At 38.1% G+C, this 17,566-nt stretch overlaps 5 protein-coding genes across 8 annotated transcripts; 4 read left to right on the top strand and 1 right to left on the bottom strand.

Moving 5' to 3' along the window:
* Positions 1 to 38: 38 nt before the first annotated feature.
* Positions 39 to 2,222, top strand: LOC111430856 (protein PLASTID TRANSCRIPTIONALLY ACTIVE 7-like). 2 transcript variants are annotated; one of them, XM_023067310.1, is made up of 4 exons: positions 39 to 167; positions 326 to 382; positions 472 to 537; positions 1,685 to 2,222. In XM_023067310.1, exons 1-4 carry the CDS (start codon positions 129 to 131, stop codon positions 2,018 to 2,020), a joined length of 498 nt encoding a protein of 165 aa, XP_022923078.1. In that variant the 5' UTR covers positions 39 to 128; the 3' UTR covers positions 2,021 to 2,222. The 2 variants fall into 2 exon arrangements, with proteins under 2 accessions (XP_022923078.1, XP_022923077.1); XM_023067309.1 differs by having other exon boundaries at positions 40 to 167; positions 317 to 382.
* A 324-nt stretch (positions 2,223 to 2,546) lies between these two features.
* On the top strand, positions 2,547 to 5,083 carry LOC111430857 (F-box protein SKIP31-like). Of its 2 annotated transcripts, none has more exons than XM_023067312.1 (3): positions 2,547 to 2,799; positions 4,185 to 4,344; positions 4,566 to 5,083. In XM_023067312.1, exons 1-3 carry the CDS (start codon positions 2,706 to 2,708, stop codon positions 4,816 to 4,818), a joined length of 507 nt encoding a protein of 168 aa, XP_022923080.1. In that variant the 5' UTR covers positions 2,547 to 2,705; the 3' UTR covers positions 4,819 to 5,083. The 2 variants fall into 2 exon arrangements, with proteins under 2 accessions (XP_022923080.1, XP_022923081.1); XM_023067313.1 differs by lacking the exon at positions 2,547 to 2,799 and adding an exon at positions 2,833 to 2,939 and having other exon boundaries at positions 4,192 to 4,344.
* Positions 5,084 to 5,341: 258 nt separating this feature from the next.
* On the top strand, positions 5,342 to 7,281 carry LOC111430854 (rhodanese-like domain-containing protein 14, chloroplastic). The gene is made up of 6 exons (XM_023067307.1): positions 5,342 to 5,671; positions 5,804 to 5,850; positions 6,018 to 6,110; positions 6,190 to 6,328; positions 6,413 to 6,515; positions 6,801 to 7,281. Exons 1-6 carry the CDS (start codon positions 5,455 to 5,457, stop codon positions 6,913 to 6,915), a joined length of 714 nt encoding a protein of 237 aa, XP_022923075.1. The 5' UTR covers positions 5,342 to 5,454; the 3' UTR covers positions 6,916 to 7,281.
* Positions 7,282 to 7,363: 82 nt separating this feature from the next.
* Positions 7,364 to 11,778, bottom strand: LOC111430847 (ATPase family AAA domain-containing protein 1-B-like). The gene is made up of 5 exons (XM_023067295.1): positions 11,332 to 11,778; positions 10,522 to 10,822; positions 8,578 to 8,736; positions 8,057 to 8,352; positions 7,364 to 7,829 (listed from the first exon to the last, which is right to left on the bottom strand). Exons 1-5 carry the CDS (start codon positions 11,557 to 11,559, stop codon positions 7,629 to 7,631), a joined length of 1,185 nt encoding a protein of 394 aa, XP_022923063.1. The 5' UTR covers positions 11,560 to 11,778; the 3' UTR covers positions 7,364 to 7,628.
* A 678-nt stretch (positions 11,779 to 12,456) lies between these two features.
* LOC111430844 (metal-nicotianamine transporter YSL3-like) lies at positions 12,457 to 15,773 on the top strand. Of its 2 annotated transcripts, XM_023067289.1 has the most exons (8): positions 12,457 to 12,922; positions 13,011 to 13,414; positions 13,500 to 13,672; positions 13,753 to 13,850; positions 13,931 to 14,065; positions 14,144 to 14,333; positions 14,405 to 14,519; positions 14,683 to 15,773. In XM_023067289.1, exons 2-8 carry the CDS (start codon positions 13,051 to 13,053, stop codon positions 15,615 to 15,617), a joined length of 2,010 nt encoding a protein of 669 aa, XP_022923057.1. In that variant the 5' UTR covers positions 12,457 to 12,922; positions 13,011 to 13,050; the 3' UTR covers positions 15,618 to 15,773. The 2 variants fall into 2 exon arrangements, with proteins under 2 accessions (XP_022923057.1, XP_022923058.1); XM_023067290.1 differs by lacking the exon at positions 12,457 to 12,922 and having other exon boundaries at positions 12,934 to 13,414.
* The last annotated feature ends 1,793 nt before the right edge of the window (positions 15,774 to 17,566 follow it).

The following is a 17,566-nucleotide window of genomic DNA, read 5'->3' as shown; positions in this document are numbered from 1 at the left end:
AACTTAGAAGAGGACATCTTTCTTGAAATTTTGAGGAGATGGGTTATTTATCCAAAAAATCCTACGCTTCGAAAAAAAACTCGTCGTCTCCTCTGTAAATATCATCCGAAGGTGAAGATAGGACAGCGATGACTACTCCAATCCCGACACTCTCCTTTGCTTCACCTGTAATCACTCTCTCTCTCTTTGGCTCTTCGGCAAATTAATGGCGGAATCTCGAATATGAATATTCTGTTTTATGCTTTTGTTGATCTTTCTATCTTTAGCTTCTCTTTCAAATACATCAAATTTTGCTTATGTTGCCCATTTTTTCTAGTTGTTTCAGAGGATACAGACGAGGGCGGGACTTTCTCATGGATTTAACTTTCCTTCGCGGTTACAGGTTAGGATTCGAGAGATTCTCTCAACATCAAAGTTAAACATGCTCTCTTCGGCCCTTATTGTTCATGTCTTGTTGTTTTAAGCTTTCAGGTGGCCGCCAGAAAGCAAAGAGATGGTGAGGGTGTCGGTCGGCGAGTGTGGCGACGAAGAAAATTGGTATGGAGAACGTGCTTGTTCTTTCTCTAAATTTCTCCCTTGCACCTATGTCTTTTATCTCATTCGTTTTCCGTTTCGTGTCACTCTCCTTATCTGTGATTTTATTCCTTTGCGTTTACATGAGTTACGTTCTTCAAATTTAGATGTTTAGGGTAGTTCTACGACGAAGATTTTGGGTAGTAGATGGTAGGTTCTACGAGACAAGCACCTGTAGAAAACTGAAACACTGCGAGTCTACCTTACAATAAAGAAGAAGAAATGGAAGCATTGCAATGTGCTAAATTGATCTATATTTTCTTGTGTAACAGTAGCCAACTTTTCTAAAGGCCCTCTAGGTTGTTCTCTTTTCATGTTTTTGAATCTATGGTTTCTTCTACTAAAACAACAATTTTTTTTTGTAGCATTCAATTTCATGTACCACATTTTCGTATCAATTTTTTTTGTTCTACTTCAGTTAGAACATTATTCATCTATTGGATTCCACACTCTCTTTTCTATTTTAGCTCTTTGTTTAACAAACATTGAGAATTTAATCATTGTTTCTGCAATATTTTCTCATCTTTTCTTTTTTATTTTTTTTCTCTAACACTTTGCTATCCGGTATAGTTTGTCCTCTTCAGTTTACAACACTGATGTGTAAAGTTAGGGAAAAACTAATCTGTATTTGGTGCTTTTTACGACGATTATTGGAGATGTTATGCTTGTTATAGCTTCTGTTTTGAGTAATGAAACTCAATGCATGGTTTTTTATCGCTGACTATTTAAATGTGGATGTCAGAATGATTCCGTTTTCCAATCGATCAAACTTGATAATTAATCTCGATTAGGACACAAGCACCATGGGTACTTAAGTTGAGAACATTCGTAGAGAATGTGGGATTATAGGTTCATGGTGGTATAGGATATACAACTGCTACAAGTTTCTTAGTAACCATACATGTAGATCAGGCAGTTGTCTAAATGAAATTAGGTGAGATGTGTAAATTGGCCTAGATACAATGATGTAGGATTGAAGCTTGTAATCGTTTATGATGTAGAACATCTTCGCTGAGATGAGAATTAGTCATAATCACTCATCATCATTTTGGCAGACTTCTATATGTTGTTCTCATTGACATTGAAACATTGAATCTGATTCATTGTGCAGACGAAGAAGGATGACATGTCGATCTTCAAAATGGATCGAATCCCATTCCTTGAAGAACAGGTAAGGAAGGTAAAGGAACAGGGGAAGCTCATAACAATGGACATCGAAAGACTTCTGCTATCAGAGGACAACCGCTTCGATTTCGTGAACGAGGTTGCAGCGGAGGCTAAGGAATACGTGGAGAACAATCGTGATGAATATGGGGGTTCCAAGAAAGCCATCCTTCATGTTCTTAGCAACCGAGTGAACGATGCAGGGTTCTATCGACCGGATGCATATGCAGAAGAGGACCCATTTAAACCCGGACCTCATTATCTCAAACAAGAATTTACTTGAACAACCTTATTACAATATCCATTTTCCTATACAAACTTGGTCTATGTAGTAATTTGCTTTACCTACCCTGTTGTTGTATGTTCGCTACTGCATATTTCTCTAGTGATTAAGAATCCTGCTTGCATTTTACTTACAATTGAGAAGGAATGCCACTGCATAAGCAGAGAATATAATGCAAATATTTGCTGCTTTCCTCGACTAACTTCTCTTTACTTCTCTGTGGTTGAAACAAATTGTAATATATGGGCTTTTGAGAAATGTTATAATTATAATTATTTCAAAATTAAATGATTTCTTCTAAGCATGTGGGCTTCGGATCTCATCTGATCCAATTTGTGGATGGATTTTAGGCCTTCAATGATTTAAATGGGCCGCATATGGGCTTCGGATCTCATCTGGTCCAATTCCATCCGAAGATGTGTCTGTCTGTCGTGACAAGTGAACAAGAAAGCGAGTATCTTGGTTTCCCATACTCTCAAGAAACACCAATTCATTTGTATGTCTCTTTTATTACTATAAATATAATCTTGATTGGCCACCGTTGAAAATAAAATTAAATAAAGAAAATGTAAATCAGCCCCAAGACTGTACCCGCGAGAAACATCCAACTCTTTCCTTCAGAATTTTCTTCAGATTCTTAGTTTCTGTGGAGAGGTAATTGTTTGACAAGAGAGTGACCACATATATGATCGAGCTGAAGATGGAAAGATTGCCAGCGGAAATCTGCTTGAAGATATTCTGTTTCTTGGATTCCCAGAGCCTCGCAACCGCACTTCAAGGTCAGCGTCATGTTACCGCTAAATTAAATTCTTCTAACTTTCTTGCATTTTACGTAGAATTGGTCTGTTTAGCTATTTGCTGATCAATCCATTAGAATTTAGCTTGAATTTTTACAATCTTTCCTTGGAGGAATTATGAGGTTCTGCTTTCCCGATTGATGTTTGTTCAATTGACTAGTTTTCATCGGATATTTGACAAATCCAGACAAATTATGATCTTTACTGATTAGTTTCTGATCCAAAAGATCTGATATGGTCTTCAGAAATTTTCTATGGATTTTCTTTTATGTATGTATTCTGATTTGATGTTTGCGTCTTCTTAACTGGATAAACTGTATGGAGTGCAGCGTATTGCTGGGAGAATTAATATTTATAGATGAACTGTATATAACTTTTATCATGATTTGTAATTACCTCATGATGCATTCATGCTAATGTGTGTCAAATTTAACGCTGTTCTGTTCATATATATTGAACTGAAATGGAATGAGGTGAGACTGCAAGCCATCACCTGCAAATCGTCACCATCAAGAATTTCATGGTTAAAATTTTTGGTAAACTTAGTGTATATTTCCCCGAGATGCTTGATCATTGCTTGACTTATCCCCCAATTTAAAATTTGATTAAAATATTTTGAAGATTCATTGGAGTTAGAAGGCTTGGCATGAGTAAATCATTTTTTAACAAGTTTTCCTTATTCTTCTTAATATATGTCAACCAGGCTGTTGGGTTGAAAGGATTGACATGGCAGCTTGTTTAGAACTCTACACAAACTCTCGCAACTTAAATCACATTCAATATCAATATATATCCATGTCATTTGAACTCAATAAACATATATATATCACATGTTATGAAACTTAAGTAACCTTGGTTAAATCTAACAGACTTTTAGAAAGATGATCCGCAGGGATTTGACACTCCCCAATCTAATGGATTAGATGTCATAGGAAGATTTAACTTGATTGGTAGGAATGATATATCAAAGTTGCTGAATGATCCCCTCTTTCTTACTGGTCTGAGTTGAAGGGAAGATTTGCCATCAAAGTTGAAGAGAAAAGTTTCTCTGATGGAATGAAACCTAGATGAAGAAGGAAATCATCTTTCTAACATAGGATAATGAGGAACATCCTTTGCCTTCCTTTGTTGTTACTCTATTACCAACAAACTTTTGACACGGAACCAACTAAAAGTAGAATTGAGTTTCTAAGGGTAATTTTATAATATTAGTGAACTCAGGTACCAAGATGAAAAGATAAATAAATAAAATATAGGAATGAAAACTAGATTTACTCTGGAATTTCCTCAATAGTTGATCCCCACCCTCTGTTGATTTATGCTTCAATTGACTATTAGCTATTAACTCTGCACCCTGCTGCTTGAAGTTTGCAGGAAGTGGAACTTCTTAGCTTCAGACAATATCTTATGGTCGAATTTATTCAAAGAGAGGTGGGGGGAAGACCATGCTGCATTTTATCACCCAGTTGGTTCGAAGTCATGGAAGGATTCATATGAAGTGCAAGATCGATGTGATCGATTTGGACTGTGAGTCACATTCTTCTTCTTATCACTCAATTTAAGGGGACACTATGTTTTCCCTAATTCTTTGATCCCGTTAAGTCAAATATTGCGTTTCCTGGGTTAATGTTTGACAAGATAAACCGTGTTTTTGATAAATACTAAAGTTAGAGTAGAGATTTGAATCATAATTTATGATTACAGTATATGTTTATTTGTGCTTCATATGACATAGCAACTGTAACCAGGGGCCTAAGAATAATCCGAGAAGGGAGCGACTACTACCTCATTCACCAAGGTGAAATCCAGAGGCACCTGGGTTCAAGAAGACAAAAGAATGGACAGACCAGTTTTCTTCCTTTGAGTTCAAAAAGAGAGTTGCTATCAGAAGGACTTCTCGAAGAAGACAAATCCTGTCGAGGAATTCTGGATAGGATCCTTTTCTTCATTGGAGACTTGGAAGTTGCTTCAACAGACGCAAAGCGTAGCAGGGCTCTGTGAAGCTTCCTTCAGTCAGCAAAAATTATGTGAATTTTATGTATAATAATCATTTGTGTATGTTGACATTGAATTCTGTCCAAGTGTAGAATATACATCGTATGTTCCTTGAAATGCCATAAATAAGTTCATCTTCTTCAAGCACTTTGTATTGAGACCTCGAACCAAAGCCTTACGCCGCCAGTATGAGACCAGCATACTCGACAAGGTGCTCAATATTTCTACGACCAAATATAAATATGTAATATACATGAGTCGAAGCGAAAAATTGCAGTTGTGGTAATGTCTTTCAAGCTCCTTCATTTCAAATAGATGTTCTTTTGGAAAGACGAGGATGCCCTTCTGTTCAGAGTCTCCTCAAACTACTTCCAAGGGTCTGTAAGTAAATTACAAAACAGCTCAGAAATATTCAATAAAGTTGCTATTTTCGGATGAAGGAAATCTATATGGAAGAGGGTTAGATAAAATATCCACCACAGACTCGGATTATCAGAAATCTAAATCCACAATCACTTGCCCCACAAGCTCTCAAATATCTACCCGTGCTGAGTAGGTGGAAGAATACAATTATATATAAGCATCGACATTATATGTTGGCCATTTTCTTTCAGTTGATTTCACTGGACGAAGATCCTAAAGATGGCTGCTTTCGCCCCGCTGCCGTTAACTTCGCCTTCTTTACATCCTGTTGTCCAATTCTCACCTCTTGTGTTCTCCTCAAAAGTTCTATATGACCCAAGTTCCCATTGCCTCACCGTCGGATCAATAAGACCTGCAAGGCAAAAATTCACCTCTCAAACTAACCCGAGGAGCCTGATAATCCTTGGTGCAGCAACAAAACGAGCAAAAACACCAGGTATTCTCTTCTAGTTGAATATTTAATCAGACTGTGTTCTTTTTCCAGGTAATATGGTAGAAATTTCAATCTTTTTAGTTTTAATTCACTAGCATAAAAGTGGGTTTATTCTCGTCTATCTGGAGGATTCAGCTGAAGAGGATTGGAAGGTGAAGAGGGAACTTCTGCTGCAGAAAAGGGTTCGACTCTCTATCTACCACTTGAGTGAATATTGGATGAGTGTTCGGTTTCATTAATCTAAAACTACATGGAAACACATTACACTTGTTTTCGTCACAACATCCAAGGTTTGGTTATAACAAAGCTTGAAATTTTATGAACATGAGAATTAAGATCTTTACTGCAGGTTAGGAGTGTGGATGCGAATGAAGCTCTGCGCCTTCAGAAGGAAAATAACTTCGTGATTCTTGATGTGAGGCCAGAAGCAGAATTCAAAGAGGTTATTAGAGTATTTTTTTTTCCTTTAAGTCTATAACAACCAATGAAATGTTACATCTTATGTCCACTTTTTGGTGTAGGGCCATCCACCAGGGGCCATTAATGTGCAAATTTACAGGCTTATAAAGGAGTGGACAGCATGGGACATAGCCAGGCGAGCTGCATTTGCATTTTTTGGCATCTTTTCGGGTACAGAAGAAAACCCAGAATTCTTGCAAAGTAAGTTGCTTATGAACCCCTTCCTCACTTGACGCCTTGTTCTGAAGTGATATGGAGAAGTGAATGACAGAGTGTATTCTACAGGTGTAGAATCTAAAATAGCTAAAGATGCGAAAATAATAGTAGCATGCTCATCAGGTGGAACAATGAAACCTACCCAGAATCTTCCAGAAGGTCAACAATCAAGGTACTTGAGCTCTTGACAGCAACTCTTTGAGTTTCTCAACTTTGCAGAGTAATATGCATATTATATGAGCATTACATGTTTTTTATATTTTACAAGTATCACTCATCGTTTGGTTAACACTGTTAAACGGGTAGAACGGTGCAAATAATGATTTGTTCAACGAGTATTAACAAGATGAAGAATCAATAAGATGAATCTGCAGTCCAAAATCGCATGTGCCTTCTGTTTGTTGCCCGAGGATTATTTGCTTTTTCGCTGAAGTTTAAGTTTTGATGCTTTTAACAGGTCATTGATAGCAGCCTACTTGTTGGTTCTCAACGGCTACAACAACGTATTTCACTTAGAAGGTGGTCTCTATAATTGGTTCAAAGAAGGATTGCCTGTAGATTCAGAAGAGTAAGGTGGTCTCTGCAAGATTTTCGGAAGTAAAATAGGTTGTCATTTTTGGTGGGCGCCCATTAGAGAACAGAGCCAAGTGCTGCTCTGGCAAGACTTGCTTGGGTTGTGAGTGTTAACTACGACAGCATCGCCAGGATCCTCCTTTGTAAACGTTCAATTATAAGTTGGACAGAATAGAAGACTAGATTTTGTTTCACTGCGGAAACACCCACTCCCGTTTGATGTTTAGTTTGTAATGAAAAATGTGTATGCATAAGTTTTCGTTGTAATGCTGCAACTAATATGATATTCCAGTTGAGGTATTGAACTCTTAAATCTGTAAATCCGTTCAGCTTATTAAAAGCTAGAAGATTGCATGTCCTATGAATCATACAGTCACCGAAAGTTATCAGTTATCAGGCAGCAGGACTTGGCTGTCGCATGGTAATTCGTCAATTACGTGCTGCTTCAGCTTGTTAAAAATTACATGCTTCAGGTTGAATAGGTTTCCCTATAACAATTATAGAACCATCAATGTTTAAAATAGTGGAAACATTTGTATGTATATTCCAAAACTCATCTACTCAAACTCATCGACAAGATTTCCCTATAACAATTATAGAACCATCAATGTTAAAACGATGGCGTTACAATGATAAATGAAACACAAATCTCTCCCACTCTCCATGGGTGGTCTTTTTCCTGCACCAACATGGAGTGAAGTCCGGATATCTCTCAAGGGTCATCGTCTTCTGATCCAACATTCGGTAGGGAAATGCCAAACTTAGAGAGTTCGCTCAAAACTGCTTGAATCCGGGGATCACTGCTCTCTGTCCGAAGCGACCCTAATCCAGCATATTCGCTAGCAACAACCTTTGTCTTCCTTGATGAGATGAGAGCGGACTCCATATCTGACTGTGACAGTGGCCTCGGGGACTGAAAAGTAATAATGTAAGAGAAACTGAGAAACATAAAGGGAGGAAAAGGAAGAGGAAAGGAGGAAATGTCACGTACACGAAAAGCTCAACAAGTGTATTAGCAAGGCCTCTCAGTCTAGAATCTAAATGACAATTTCAATTCATTGCAACTCCAATTATAAGAATTGACAAGGGCTGGCAGATGAAACATCAGGCACAAGGAAAACGAAGCTGATGATAACTTACATTAGATTGTTTTCCAATTTTTTCTTCATCCAAAAGATCCCTGATTGGGAAGTATGCAGCTTTCTTGCAGAGCTCGAGAAGATCTGAACCAGTGTACCCCTCGCACAAGCTAGCTATGTGATCATAGTCAATGATGTCTTCAACCCTCTCACCCTTCAGAATCACATTTAGTATCTCAGCCCTCTCCCTTTTGTTGGGTACCCCAATTTCAAAAGCCTGAGGAAGTCTTCTTAGAATTGCTTCATCAAGTTCTGATGGACGATTGGTAGCAGCAAGGACCATAACACGTGCATTCTCTGTAGAAACAGAATAGAGTTCATCAAGCAAAAGCTTATTTTAAACTGACTCGTTAATATAGCAAATTAGATCTTTAAAAAACAAAATCCTGGTTATGGCCAAGGAATTATGCCACAAAATTTTCCTTTTTTCTTTTTCTTTTTATCTTGATTTTTTGTGATAAATTATAAAAGCACAGCAACCAATGCTTAAATATTCAGTAGTCTGTAGACATAGAAACTCACGATCTGTGGTAAATCCATCCCATAAAGCCATGAACTCAGTTTTCATGTTTGATAAAGCTTCATGATCACTAGAGCGTCGTTGACTCAAGAAACTGTCGACCTCATCAATGAAAATAATAGAAGGCTGAAGTTTATAAGCCAAGCTAAACACAGCAGCCACTGCAAAATGGTAGTTGATACAGTTAAAATATAAAGGCAAAAACAAAATAGCATGTGTCTGACTATGGCCAGTTGTATAATTTCTTAAAACAAGGATCAGTTAGAAGTAGACTGAGTATTATTACATACTTGATTGCTATGCTGAAGAAGAAATATACACCTACAATTGTGTATTTCATACATTATTACAATATGTTCTAATTTTTTTTGTTTTTTTTTTTTTAGGATGAAACATTTAGAACCTCCTTTATTTCAGCATTGATCGCATCCCATCAACATACACCTTTTTTTTTTAATATACATCTACTTAGGTGAGGACCTTCTGCATTTCTTCTTGGCAAAAAAATCATGTTGCATAAGGGTCTGCTTAAAGCTTTCTCGGCACTTAGATATTGAATACTTCCATAACACTAGCATTAACGATCAGAAGGATAATTGGTCAAGCAACACAACATAAAATTTGTGCATAATTTTTGGAATGGTGGTTACTACTTTGACATGCCATTGTGTGAGGATTGTCAGTCAGGGAAACTCAAACTTTGGAAGTTGTTTTATTGGGGAACTACTGTCTTCCCAAATGCTTGAACATTTTAGATTTCCTTCATCAAATAACAAAATTTTCAAATAACTTTTCCATGCTTTTTTGGTTTCTATCAAATACGTATCAGAGCATTGACCTTAGCCATAGATCTTGACATGGAATATCTAGTAGAGATGCAAAGAGAACTGCCGAAAATGAAGAACACTAAGAAATTAATGCATCCGGGTGACAACGAAGATGCACGAAATGGAAACAGAAAATAAAAGTAATAAAAATCCTAGCAACAATAATGAAATAATGGCAATTAGAAGAAAAAGAAAATCGAAGGTAGACCGAGCGGGAAAAAAGGACCAAACCTATACAGGAGATATCAAAGACTCGCAATTGGAGGTAGAGGGTGGTTGCATGGTGCCGACCCTTCCAAAGAGCGTTCACAAATGCACAAAAGGATTTATAAATGGGTCTCAAAGCTTTTTCATGCATGGTGCTCGGAAAATAAAGGAGACACATGAACAAAATTTAGTGTGGGTGCCAAGGCCATGCAAATGCAAGAGAATAGATCAATGGGAGTGAGAACAACTAGCAAAAGGTGGGTTTTAGGGAAAGAACTACCAGAAAGTAGAGGCTGTGTGGCTGTGGGGAGAGAAAGAGGCCGATGACAGTGCAAAAAACTTCCTATTATACATTTAATGCCTACTTTTAGTGCCTATCACACTGCAAAGAGGGTGAGGACTCCTACTTTTTGTTCCTATCACATTAATGCCTAAATTCCTAATATATTCAGCAATAGGCAAAAATGTCACAGCCATTGCTATGCTTTCTTTGCCATGACATAAAAGGCAATCAAATCTTCATTACTCCGTAAGATGATTAACATTTTTATGGCAACAATCAAAATCTAATAAGTAACACAATATGGAATAAAGGACCAAAGCCTAAAATAAGCAAAGGTACAATGAGTTGAAATGTCAAGTATTCTTCTTAAAGTAATAATCATCTCCTGGTTTCTAAGTTTATTTAGCATCAAAATTGCAGACCAAACTATATCCCACATCATGTACACATCACTTGTACATATTAGATAGAAGTTATTTGTAATGTAGTGTAGATAATAGATTATAATTTAATTCTTATTTTTTAATAAATCAATAACAAAATTAATGAATCGTTACTTGCATAACCACAAATATTTTTCCACAATGAGACTGGAAAACCTCATGTCAAGAATAAAATTTTGAGCTTACCAAGCTTCTGTGCATCACCAAACCACTTGCTCATCAGATTTGAAATCCTAACGTTAATAAAAACTGCTCCAGACTCCTTTGCAATAGCTTTTGCAAGCATGGTTTTTCCTGTACCAGGTGGCCCATAAAGCAATACGCCTTTCTGGGGACCTAAAAGCTTCCCGTGTGAAAATAACTCAGGTCTCCTTAGAGGAAGTATCACAAGTTCATATAATGCTTGTTTGATAGTCTCCAATCCTCCAATAGAGTCAAATTGCACACCAATGTGATCAGGATTTATAACATCGCAGGCAATGACATCCTATAGAACAATAATGAACGACAGATTCAATTAAAATGAATGGTGTTTTGAATTTAAATTCAAAAAAATAAATCATGCATCAAGAATCCGCGGGCATTAAGCTAAACAATACACAATCTTTTAATAGGCTACTTATCACCTTTCAATGAACTTTTTATGTGGCTCTTACACCATAATCCGCATACCATGAACAAGTATATGCAAGAAAACAAATTTCTTATACATACAATAGTTGAAGACCTTTAATAGATGTGAGATTTTCGACCCAACCCACAGAACATACTAAAATAATCTCTTCTAACATCCGCACAGCCCATGCATCATTTGCAAACGAGAAAATAAGAACCTGGAGTAATAAACAGAACCGATCATAAAACATTTAAAACAGGCTAGAACTCCACAGAAAGTTGCAAATATAGAAATAAGTATCGAGCTTCCAATCAGACAGTTGAGAAGCCAAATTGGTGCATTCATTTCTTTTTCCTCGTTAGAAAGAAAGGAATAGGTACCTCATAAGGGTTAGTCTGAATGAGTGGGCGGCCCAAGCGCTTGGCTATCTCTTTCTTGTGCTCAAGAGCTTTCTTTGAAGCCTCGCGATTGGGGTCAAGATGTCGAAGACCTGCGAATAATACCAAGCAACTTAAAGCCGCACTGGCAGCGTAGAGTACCAGTTCCTGCAAGAACCTGGTCTCTGATGAAACCCCCATGGAGGATTCTCTCCCACCAAATACAAGCATGAAAGAGCGAGTGAAAGCTTCGGATGAAATTCGACGACAATCTAAGCTGTTAAACTCGGGGGAGTCGGAGCTGGACGAGGGAAGGACCGCAGAACTGGAGAAGGAAAAGACGAAGGGAATTGGGGTATTGATTTTGGACCAAAGGTTGGGCTCTTTGATTTGGGATTAAGTAAATTGGCTACTGATTTTGGACCAAAGTTTGGGCACTTTGATTTCGGACCAGAAGTTGGGCTCTTTGATATATATATATATATATATATATATATGTATGTATGTATGTATATCAACAAATTTTTGACAGAAGAACTCTTTGTGTGTGAAGTTCATTTAGATTTGGCCTCGAACTTAGCTTTAAAATTATTAGCCTGCCAAACAAGATAGAAAGGCAGAATGGGGTCCATTTCAATGCACCATATTCGATACGCAATAATCGGCGTCAGAAAGTGAAAAGAGGTTTGGGGTTCTGATTACTTTTAACCTGTGTGTCGTAAAAAGTCTGATCCTTTTTCCTTTCATTTCAAGTTCGTATAAATAATGTTCAAGGAATTCTCTGCTGAATTAGTTCAACCAAAGCGCATGGTTCCCATGTGTCGACTGGATGAAGGCTTGTTGCATCGTCGGATCAATTCAGAGTCATTCAATCTGGGATCATATCAACAACCTTCGCCCTTCACGCAGGCTGCAATGTTCTTTTTGTTAGACAAAGTTGATTTATGATGAAACAATGAACAAATTTACGTGGCCTTAGCAATACTAATTCTTATACATGAATCAAAATAATATTCATACATGAATCAAAATAATATTAATGTTTATACATGAATCAAGATGATTTCTTGATTCATATATTATGAACGAGAAATAAATATGATTCTAGCACCAAATGATGTATTAATGAACCAAATCAATCTTTCAGTATCTGGTTTGGATGTCTTGATATTACATCATTATAAAGGGTGGCTGACATACAAATTGTGAGTCAGTGCTCTTTTCCGGCTGTCGACCTCAAGGGCCGAACTCTTTTCTATTCTGACGAACAGTCCAAACCTTTTTACTGTTTACTTTTTGGACCAAGCTGCTGGGGTCTCATCATTATCAACAAACTTCGATTGTTCGGTGGAATTCTCACACCGGCTTGCTCGGTTGTCGTTTGTTGTTATGGTGTCATGTAATATCGGGAGTCAAAGCAGAGATAAGAGGACTAGAAGATTGAAAATTGATTCCTCAAGGAAGTCAATAATAGGCTATTTGTCTGATGATGAAGCCTGGCTGAGTATCTTGGTTTAAGAAACGGGCAGAACGACTGTCCCCAAGTCCAAAGTTTTGAATTTTCATCCTCAAGAATAAGAAGCCTGAAACTACGGTGTGTTCTAATGGGGGTTCAATTTCTTGTCTTTATAGCTTTACTTGCTTTCTGGGTTCTTACTTGCTTCAGACTATGAAAATTGTAGATAACTGAAACGGGTTGGATTGAAGAATTTGGTTGCTTAAATGGGGAACTCGAGCACAGAACTGCAAGAAATTGAGGCTGCTGAAACTATAGACCAAGTGAAGACTCAAGACGAGGCGGAGGATGTGAAAAGAGTTGCACCTTGGACTACGCAGATTACATTCCGGGGTGTTATTGCAAGCATAGCTATAGGAATTATGTACAGTGTAATAGTGATGAAGCTTAATCTTACAACAGGTTTGGTCCCAAATTTGAACGTCTCGGCCGCTCTTATTGCCTTCGTGTTTATAAAGACATGGACTACGCTGCTTGGGAAAGCTGGAATTGTATCCACTCCCTTTACGCGTCAGGAAAATACTGTAATTCAAACGTGTGCTGTGGCTTGTTACAGCATTGCTGTTGGAGGTCCGAGTCCTGTGTGCCACCCAAATGTTTCCCATGCAAATTTTTTGTTGCTGTGTTTGATATTCCAGTTGTTGTTGTCGTCCAGGTGGCTTTGGATCCTACTTGTTTGCTTTGAGCAGGAAGACGTATGAACAAGCGGGCATGGACACGGAAGGAAATGCCCCTGGAAGCACCAAGGAACCTGGGATTGGTTGGATGATTGGCTTCCTCTCTGTCAGTAGTTTTGTTGGGCTTCTTGCGTTGGTTCCCCTCAGAAAGGTATATTTCTTTCTGATACAAGTTATGTGCTTCAGAAGTTCGGATGGTTTATTAATGGCGCGTCCACAATTGTATTGTAGATCATGATAATAGACTACAAATTGACCTATCCAAGTGGAACTGCAACTGCCGTTCTCATTAATGGTTTCCACACACCAAAAGGAGACAAGACGGCCAAGTATGCAATCCCTCGCATCTTTTCCTAATCAAAATATGATCTTTAAAACAAACTTTTTCCTTTTCCTTTTCTTTGGCCAGGAAGCAGGTTGGTGGATTCATGAAATATTTTTCATTCAGTTTTCTCTGGGCACTATTCCAATGGTTTTATTCTGGGGGAGGGAATTGTGGATTCTCGCAGTTTCCTACGTTTGGATTGAAAGCTTGGAAAGATTCGTGGGTGCTCAACATCTTGTCTGTCTGTTTTCATCTTCTCTTCCGTACTTGAAATTAATTGGCAAAACTGTTCTGCAGGTTTTACTTTGATTTCAGCTTGACATATATTGGAGCAGGGATGATATGCTCCCATCTTGTGAACTTGTCGTTGCTTCTGGGTGCAGTTCTTTCTTGGGGCATAATGTGGCCCTTAATGAAGGGACTTAAAGGGGAGTGGTATCCTGGATCTCTTCCAGACAGCAGTATGAAAAGCCTCAATGGTTACAAGGTAAAATAAAATAGGAAATGGAGCGTTTCTTTGACACCGTCACGGGACTTCATTTCCCTTATATGATGCAGGTATTTGTATCAATTGCTTTGATACTTGGAGATGGGCTTTATCATTTCCTTAAAATTCTGTATTTCACCGGCTCCAGCATTTATACAAAGGCAACCAACAAGAAGCTCAAAACATGTAAATTAATGCTTCCTTTAATCTGTGTCTGCTCAATCTTAGCATGAAGCTAAGTTACCTCTCACCACCTAATTATGACAGCGTGTGCGGGGGGATAGTAGCAGATGTGGGCATTCCCAAGTTTCCTTTCATTAATTATGACATAGTGTTTACATGGCTGCAGTCCCGGATGATTCAGTCCAATCTCTTGATGATCATCGACGAAATGAAGTGTTCTTAAGAGATGGTATTCCGTTGTGGGTGGCGATCACAGGGTACATCTTTTTCTCCATAGTCTCTGTCATCATAATCCCAATCATGTTCCCGGAGGTCAAGTGGTATTACATAGTTGTTTCCTATACTTTGGCACCGTCTCTTAGCTTTTGCAATGCATACGGTGCGGGTCTAACTGATATGAATATGGCCTATAACTATGGGAAAGTGGCTCTGTTCGTGCTTGCTGCCATGGCAGGTAAAAATGAGGGTGTGGTTGCAGGACTTGTCGGTTGTGGTTTGATCAAGTCTATTGTTTCGATCTCCTCTGATTTGATGCACGATTTCAAGACTGGTCATCTCACACTTACATCTCCAAGATCCATGCTTTTGAGCCAAGCTATTGGCACAGGCATAGGCTGCATTGTATCTCCTCTCACATTCCTTATGTTCGACAAGGCTTTCGATCTCGCCAACCCGGATGGTGAATACAAGGTCCCATATGCCATAATATACCGAAACATGGCTATCCTAGGAGTTGAAGGCTTCTCAGCTCTGCCCCAGCATTGCTTGCTGCTGTGTTATGGGTTCTTTGGCCTTGCCATGGTAGCCAACTTGTTGAGAGATCTTACCCCTGAAAAAGTTGGGAAATGGATCCCACTGCCTATGGCCATGGCCGTGCCTTTCCTCATCGGTGCTTATTTTGCAATCGATATGTGCGTTGGGAGCTTGATCGTGTTTGTGTGGCACTATCTAAATCATGAAAAGGCTGGATTGATGGTTCCGGCTGTTGCCTCTGGGTTGATATGTGGAGAAGGCTTATGGATTCTCCCTTCATCAGTTCTTGCCTTGGCTAAGGTCCATCCCCCAATCTGCATGAGCTTTTTCTCTTCCACTAAAAGTTGAATCTAGAAAGAGTTTTATGCACATCACAAGATGTTGAGAAGCTGAAAACTTCTGATAACCCAACTTTTAGAATGCAGCAATTTTCAAGTAGAATAAAATATTGCAGCTATCATGTTACCGAATTTCGTTAAAGCTTAATAAAATATCTTTGGCAAATTGAATCAATCTGCATCATCGAAACATATTCTTTGCCATAATATTGGCATTCATTGCTGCAAAATGCATTCTCTAACAGTACCCACCATACATCATTGGCCTGATATCATTCTGTTCAACTGTGCTCGAATCATCACCGAATATCAAAGGCATATATGCTGTTTATTTGGTGATTATAATGTGAATCATTCTAGACTAAAATTGATTTGTTTTGACGCCAAAGGGAAAAGAGCATGAATGCAGACCACTGTTCATTTCGGAAATTTTAGCAAGGCAACTGCCGGTTACAATGGCAAGACTATGCAAGTTACCTACACAAACGAACTTTTCAGGGATAATTAAACAGATGGAAAGAAGCCAAAAGGTAAGAAAACCGTTCAAGTGAGTATTAGAACGCTTGACAGCCAAGGGGACATTTAGAAAAATGATACTGTATTGGCAACTATTGTCGCTGCAGAATTTGGCAGATCACCAACTCCAATGAACAATTAGAAGCGTAAAAAACACTGGAAAACTACACATTGGTCTGAATGACCACAATGATTTAACCAAGAATCTCTTAGATGAATTTGGATCCTTTCTGTGAGACGTGAACAATCAATTAACTGATATTCATACAGATGCTAGCGTATTGACATTGTGCCAACCAATTACAATGATGCATACAGATGCTAGCGTTCAAAATTTCAGAAACAAAAACCAAAAGCAATGTTGCAGATGACTTAGGTTTGTCGTGTTTTCTTGCTTTTTCAGAAGATATTTCCAGTTGAATGGCTTTAAATTCAAAGGCCCACGCATTTCAAGAAGCGGCGAGAATGAAACAAGGCATGTCTTATTCGCCGACTATTTAAGATAATGGTTGCCTTTTTGTTTTGTTTTGTTTTGTGTTTTCTTTTTCTTTTTTTGGGCAAAGTAATCCGCGGTTTAGACAAGTTTGGCACCAATCAAACTCTTCAAGGATAAGGCCCAATACCACTAGGCTTAAAGTGATGAGGAGGATCCGGATGGATTTCACTACTCAATTTAAATATAACCACGGTTGTTAATCAACCTTAATGCTAAATACAATCAAATCAGCAAATCTCAACCCCTACTGTGTAGAAAACTTCCGAGTGCTTACCTCGAATACCGAAGGCAGAGAAGTAGACTAGAGCCAACAAGAATTCAGCCCTACGAACTGAGCTGAAAGAAGCAAGGTTTTGTTAGTTTATATTCGTAACCCAATCACAAAAGTAGAATGGATATTTCAGTCTACTAAGAGCACATTTTCTACTCCACGCGTTATACTCAACCGCTAACATACATGATGCTCGGATCAGGAGTTCCTATTACGCTAAAAAAATCCCACGCACGTTCACAGGTTCTCCTCCTTCTGGACGTCTCCTTCATTGAAGACCCAAATCCAAAAGACCTTTTTTTTCTCTCTTTTTTTTTTTTTGTTTGTTGCAAGATATTTGGAGGCAACTAGGAAAATATTCTCTAACCCCACTCCTATAAATACAAATAAACAATTAAAGACCAAGTATCACGTTTATATCAGTTTTGAGCTAGTTGTCTGTGAACAGGATGGGTCAATATCATCTACCTGTAGAGTTCCGAAATGATCATTGGTGGTCTACGATACTGCGTCAACAAATATCAAGAAAATTTCTTAGAATTGATAATTAGAGCTGAGAAGTCTCGAGTTTCCTCTCTTCTTATCTAATACCTATTCTGATTTAATAACTTTTTCTTCGGATAAAAAGTAAGATGATTTGAAAAAAACTATCACGTAGTATCCCAAAAAAAAAAAA

Source organism: Cucurbita moschata, unplaced genomic scaffold (assembly GCF_002738365.1).
Source record: "Cucurbita moschata cultivar Rifu unplaced genomic scaffold, Cmos_1.0 Cmo_Scf00034, whole genome shotgun sequence".
In the NCBI taxonomy this organism is placed as follows: Eukaryota; Viridiplantae; Streptophyta; class Magnoliopsida; order Cucurbitales; family Cucurbitaceae; genus Cucurbita; species Cucurbita moschata.
The sequence above is the reverse complement of the archived record's forward strand: the minus strand, read 5'-3'. Positions and strand labels throughout refer to the sequence as shown.